Below are 6063 nucleotides of genomic sequence, written 5' to 3'. Positions count from 1 at the left end.
TTTTTGTATGCCTATATTATGCTATCCAGCATCTTAATCTTATTTTATTTTAATGCAAATTATAAAGTGGGCTGTCTAACTTTTTGGAAAATGGTCCAACTTCTTATATATTCAAAGATGTTGTGCTTGATCCATTATTCACTAACTGAGCTATATAATTTTGGTTTTAAAAATAATTAATGGTTTATTATATCAAGTCAAACCCATGATGAGGGCCTTAGAGCATCTCTAGCAATACATGTATATTCAAAATATTAGCTATAATAGAGAATAGGACCCAAAAAAACTACTCCAGCAGCTTCTCTATACCCAATTTTTTTTTTGGATTATGAACAGTAGCCCATCAAGTCTGATAGGCTGCTGTACATTAGTTATTAAATTTGTTGGGCCGATCTCTCTCTCTCTCTCTCTCTCTCTCTCATGTGAAGAGTAGATGTTGCTAGAAGGTTCCTAAGGAGAAAAAGAAATAAAAGAAGGGGAATAGAGGACACGTGTGTGGAGGAGAATGGAATGAAAGAATAAAAAATAATATAAAAAATAAAAAATAAAAAATCCTAATTGAGAAATTCTACCACAATTTATTTACAATAAATTTTAAATAACAGATTGTTATTAATTAATATTGACGAGAAAAAAAAATTTAAGTGTTGAGTTCAAATTAGAATTAGTAACAACTTTCCACATAAATTTTGTTGTGAAAGTATTGCGTAAAATGTTGTGGATGTAACACTTCTCATTTAAAAATATAGTTGTTAAAAAAAGAATAAATTATGATAAAAAAAGAATAGAGAATGAATGAAAAAAATAATATTTAAATGAGATAAAGAATGTGATAGAGAATCTGTTGGAAGTGTATTTGAAAAAGTGGGTAGGTAAATAGGTAAAAGTTAAATGTCGCTGTTCATTCTCCAAATAATACAAAAATTTACTGAATCTGCTAGAGATACTCTTATAAAGCTTGTAGCTAGCTGATGCGGTAATATTTTCAATTATACAATATTTTGGCTACATGAGAAGAACTGTGCCCACCACTCCATCATTTGGGTTGTAGGAATCTCTCTAGGAACTAAGTGCTTGGTGGAGTAGGGGGAAGGCGAGGGTTTGAGCTGAGCTGCAGGGACAGCATATTTAGCATGTAAATCGTTTTTTTATTTATAAAAAACTCCTAAATTCTATTTTATATTCTTGGCTTGGAATTTTTACTTTTTTTTTTAGCCACTAGAGGAAACTGACTCCATGAGATTAGAGGCGTTTTTATACTATTGGAAGGGGCCAACGCATTATTGTCAATTATTAGTAAATTAGTGGAATCCCTTCGCGTTCACTACACCGCACAAGGCTTGGAGCATCAATTGTTTTAAAAAAAAAATTGTAGGTTGATATGAAGGTTAGCATCTGCTTTTGAAATGAAATGACTACATTTGCTGAAATTTTCTTTTTTGCATATCCGTATTTTGTAGGACGATTAAGAGAATCTATAGGCACCAACTCCTAGATCTCATGATTTATCAATAAAACATCTTAGGATAACTAGCTAAAAGAATCTACATTATGTTGACCTTTGTCTTAAACTAATAAATCTTGATGCTTCAATAACAGTAATTTAACCTATAGTTTAGGAGAGGGCTTTAGGTCCAGTGCATCAAGTGTAGTGGATTTGATGGGATATTGCCACGTGGCATTTCTTGGACACATGGTAGCATCTTATCGGGTCCCCTACATAGGACACTAGACCCAAACAAAACCCTAATTTTCTAATTGTTTGCAATTCGAACTCTTAATAGGTCTATTTCTACTAAAAAGTAAAGATAATAATAATAATAAATAAATAAATAAATAAATAATCTATATATATATATATATATAACTATCTGGAAATTTACAATCTCTATAAGTGAATGGTGGGTAATATTATATCGCTAAAATCATAAAAAGTTTACAAAAAGCCTAAAAAAATCATAATAGAGTAACACAATTTAATCAAGATGTCATTGTTCTTGTTTAGTACATATGTGTCAAGTCTTTTAATATAAAAAAAGATTTCGTTAATGAATTCCCTAAGGGTAGTGGTTAAGATACATTCAACGATTTATTAAATAATTTTTTTATACATTTTAAAAATAAATTAATTCAAACTGTACACATATTAAAAAAAATACACACAACCATAATGAATTTGTGCATATAAACGAATGAATTATTAACATGTGTATTTTATTTTTTGAAAAGTGTGCATTACAACTCATATTTAAATATTTATTAATCCTTAACTTAGACACTCATTAACGAAACCTATATAAAAAATAAATCTCAAGTAAATTTTACTATCTATTTAGCTTATTAATGACTACTCATTATGGGAACAAGTTAAAACAAACTTAGAAAGTCAAGTGATTATATAGTTGAAGTATATAATTGAGAGAGAAAGAGAGTGAGTTACGTGGCTTCATTGAGTGGTACTTTTAATTATTAAATCTCCATCTGGAGAGAGCATATCTCTTAGTCATTTGTCCTTATATAGACTCCCATCCCATCCCATCCTCATCATAGAACAAGACAAACCTCAGAGAGAGATAGATGAGAAGCATGAAAGGGGAAGTGGTGCTCAACATCCTTGCGGAGAAGGCATGGGAAATGTACAGAGACAATGAAGTTATTAGCAAAATAAATCCTGAAATGCTTGCCCAAGCTGAATACATCCAAGGAGATGGCAATCCTGGAAGTTTGAGGGTTTTTAAGCTTGGCCCCGGTATATATATATATATATATATGTCTTTCTCAAGCTTGATTTATATGTCACCCTTTAATTGTGGTTCATTTTCTTGTTGAACTAACTTAAAGTTGTTCATGAACTATTTTGATTACCATATTCTTTTTTCATTTGTAGTAAAACCACTTCACAAAACTATACTAGTAATTAACAAATAAACTGTACTTGAAATTATATTAATTGAATTAAGTAAATAAAATGATTTTGTGTATGAATTAAAAAAAATTAGATTCATAAAAATAAAATAGGTTATTTATATTATTAATAAATTACAAATAATAATTTGATATTTATGAATTTACTTACTAACTTAAAAAATCCAATATCAAGTATGTGTGTGTGTATATATATATATAAAATGTCTATATAAGTATATGTTTATACATTTATACATTTAAACATATAATTAATGTTGTAATATAATTTACTTTATATTCATGACTTTATTTATTTATTTATTTTTAGAGAGAGTTTCAATCTATGGCGTCCGCTCTTGATGATAGCTCTTTATCATCAGACCAAGACACCAATAAGTTTTTGGTATAGACGGGGATTGAATCACAGATCTCTTATACAACCATCAGAGACTTTATTGATGAATACATTATTAGATTTGATGTTGGATCGTGTAATAGTCAAGCTTAAACTTAGACTTAAACTTAAACTTAAGCTTGACTTGTTTACTAAATTAAAAAAAAAAAAAAAAAAAAAAAAAAAAAAAAAAAAAAAAAAAAAAAAAAAAAAAAAAAAAAAAAAAAAAAAAAAAAAAAAAAAAAAAAAAAAAACATGTGATTTTGTGCACTTACGTAGTTAATTATATAAAAATGGATGTAAATTCTGATGCAAAAGTGGTGGACGCAGCCATCAGCAACTACGTGAAAGAATCAACTGAGAAGATAGAGAAGGTGGAGATGGGGCAGTCCGTGACATACCGTGTGATCGGAGGTGACTTGAGGAGGATGTACGATCCATATAGGGTCACCTTCACATTCATTCCTGTGGAAGGAAAAGAGAATGAGATGTGTCTCGCTGAATGGAAGGCTGAGTTTGAGCCACTCACTCCAGAAAACGCCTCCACCATTGAAGGCAAGAGATGCTGCTCTAGGATTCCTCAAGTGGTTTGAGAAGTTTGAGCTAACCTGCTAGCTACAAATTAGCTTAGCGCTAGGTCAATACATGAGCTATATATGGAGAATAAGAATAAGAAGATGGGGATGCTGTGTGTTTCTTTATATATTGAAGTCAAATTAGGATATATTTATGTATGTCAAAATTTATGAACGTGGATCAGTCAATGATTACTTGGGATTTCACGTACGGTTGTTAAGTTTGTATTTGTGTATACATATATATCATACAAATGACTATATGAGTTTGTAATTCAAGCTTGACAAACCCAAATAACGAATAGATATTCTATGTTTGGGCTTCTGATAATAATTGAATTGATATCCCTTTTTTTTTTTTTTGGTATCTAAGTGATCATAGTGTAAGAGTGGGGACCCGAGGGTCCTAGAGGTTGAATTTGGATCAAATTTGAAGATGCATTTTAAACCAAGGTGAAAAGTCACTTTCAGTCACTTTATTTTCAGGCAATTCCCATTTTAGTCCCTACATTTTATTTTTACCGTTTTTAGTCCCTATCCTTAAAAACGTTTCTCTTTTTGGTCCCTACTGTTACATTAGAAACAGAAATTGCACAACTGACAAACGACATGCACTATTGGCCTGACGTGGCCATTAAAATAATAATAAAAAATGCCACGTCAGTATTTAAATTAAAAAAAATTAATTTATTAATTTTAACTAAATAAAAAAATTAAAAACTAAAAATTATATGAATTGAGATCTAAGTGTGTGTCTTGAACAAGAATTACAAGAACACAAACCACATCCAAGAACACAAACCCAGAAATTTAAAAAAAAAAAAAACAAAAAAAAAACAACAACAACAACCATTCAACACCGAATTCTCCAGCAAATCACTAATCCACATGATTTTCACAAAGTCCATAATTGAATAACTAGTCAACCATACAACACTAAATTCTCCAGCAAATCAAACCCATAAACCCAATAAACAATCCAATCTCCAACAAACCATAAACCTATATTTTTTTAGGAAACAAACACAAAATAAACCCAAAAAATTTAGCTCAAATACAAATTTAGCTCAATTAGCGCCAGAAATTTCAACCTCAGACTCAGAGACTTTACCTTCCTTTTCCTCGATTTCGGAGGAATCAGAAGCTTCATCAACCTCACCTCCTAGGGTTAAGGTTTGTCCATCAGCAACAATGGAGTCCAAAAACTCTTGCAATGCGATTGCCCTCTTGATCACACTCGTAATCCCTAACCCCGAATAGATGCCTCTCACCGGATCCAACCTGAAGAGCAAGCTCATCAGCATCTCGTTCACCCTCAGCCTCTCCTTTGGGTCCTTCTTCATCGATTCCAGTGCCTCCTCCCTCGAGATCCGCCTCTCTACCTCATCGACTTCTCTCCTGATCGCTGCGATCTTCTTCATGCTCTTCCTCACAAAAAACCCTCGGAACACCTTATGGATCTTCAACGCCGACGAGTTGGACTACGCCCCACCCCAACCTGACGAATTGGACCGGGATCGACACTACTTTAGATCTGGGTGTTGTTTTTTTGAGTGAGTTTGAGTGAAGGAAAGAAAGCGTGTGTATGTGGGTGTTTTTTTCTTTCTTTGTTCTTAGATCTTGAACTATGTTCTTGTTGTTCTTGATCTCAGGGTTTGGTTTTTTTTTTTTTTTTTAAAAAAATTTTATTATCGATTTGTGATTTATTGGTGGGTTTGGTCACTGTGATTTTTCCTAGGTTTGTGTTCTTATATTTGAGTTTGTGTTCTTGTTTAATATACACTTAGATCTCAATTTATGTAATTTTTAGTTTTTAATTTTTTTTATTCAGTTAAAATTAATAAATTAATTTTTTTAATTTAAATACTGATGTGGCATTTATTATTATTATTTTAATGGCCACATCAGGCCAACAGTGCATGCCGTTTGCCAGCTGTGCAATTTTCGTTTCTGATATAACGGCAGGGACCAAAACGAGAAGCGTTTTTAAGGATAGGGACTAAAAGCGGTAAAAATAAAATGTAGAGACTAAAAGTGGCTTTTTGCCTTAAATCAAGTATAAAAAATTTCCATTCCAATTAGGCTTACTCAATTATTCCCCTGCCCACTTGCCCTATTGCCTAGAATCCATGTAGACAACTCTCTAATCCCTTTAAATCCCCATTTTAGTGACGGAGCAAGAATTTT

The 6063-nt window shown here is 31.7% G+C and overlaps 2 protein-coding genes across 2 annotated transcripts; one reads left to right on the top strand and one right to left on the bottom strand.

Annotated features, from left to right (window-relative positions):
* Positions 1 to 2549: 2549 nt before the first annotated feature.
* LOC136066918 (uncharacterized) lies at positions 2550 to 4213 on the top strand. The gene is made up of 2 exons (XM_065771974.1): positions 2550 to 2749; positions 3632 to 4213. Exons 1-2 carry the CDS (start codon positions 2578 to 2580, stop codon positions 3892 to 3894), a joined length of 435 nt encoding a protein of 144 aa, XP_065628046.1. The 5' UTR covers positions 2550 to 2577; the 3' UTR covers positions 3895 to 4213.
* Positions 4214 to 4943: 730 nt separating this feature from the next.
* Positions 4944 to 5297, bottom strand: LOC112018560 (BAG family molecular chaperone regulator 5, mitochondrial). The gene has a single exon (XM_024051090.1). The coding sequence runs from the start codon at positions 5295 to 5297 to the stop codon at positions 4944 to 4946; it is 354 nt and encodes a 117-aa protein (XP_023906858.1).
* Between the last annotated feature and the right edge of the window lie 766 nt (positions 5298 to 6063).

This window comes from Quercus suber, unplaced genomic scaffold (genome assembly GCF_002906115.3).
Source record: "Quercus suber isolate HL8 unplaced genomic scaffold, Cork oak 2.0 scaffold_51, whole genome shotgun sequence".
Lineage (NCBI taxonomy): Eukaryota > Viridiplantae > Streptophyta > Magnoliopsida > Fagales > Fagaceae > Quercus > Quercus suber.
Note: the sequence above shows the minus strand (reverse complement) of the source record. Positions and strands in the feature narration are given on the sequence as shown.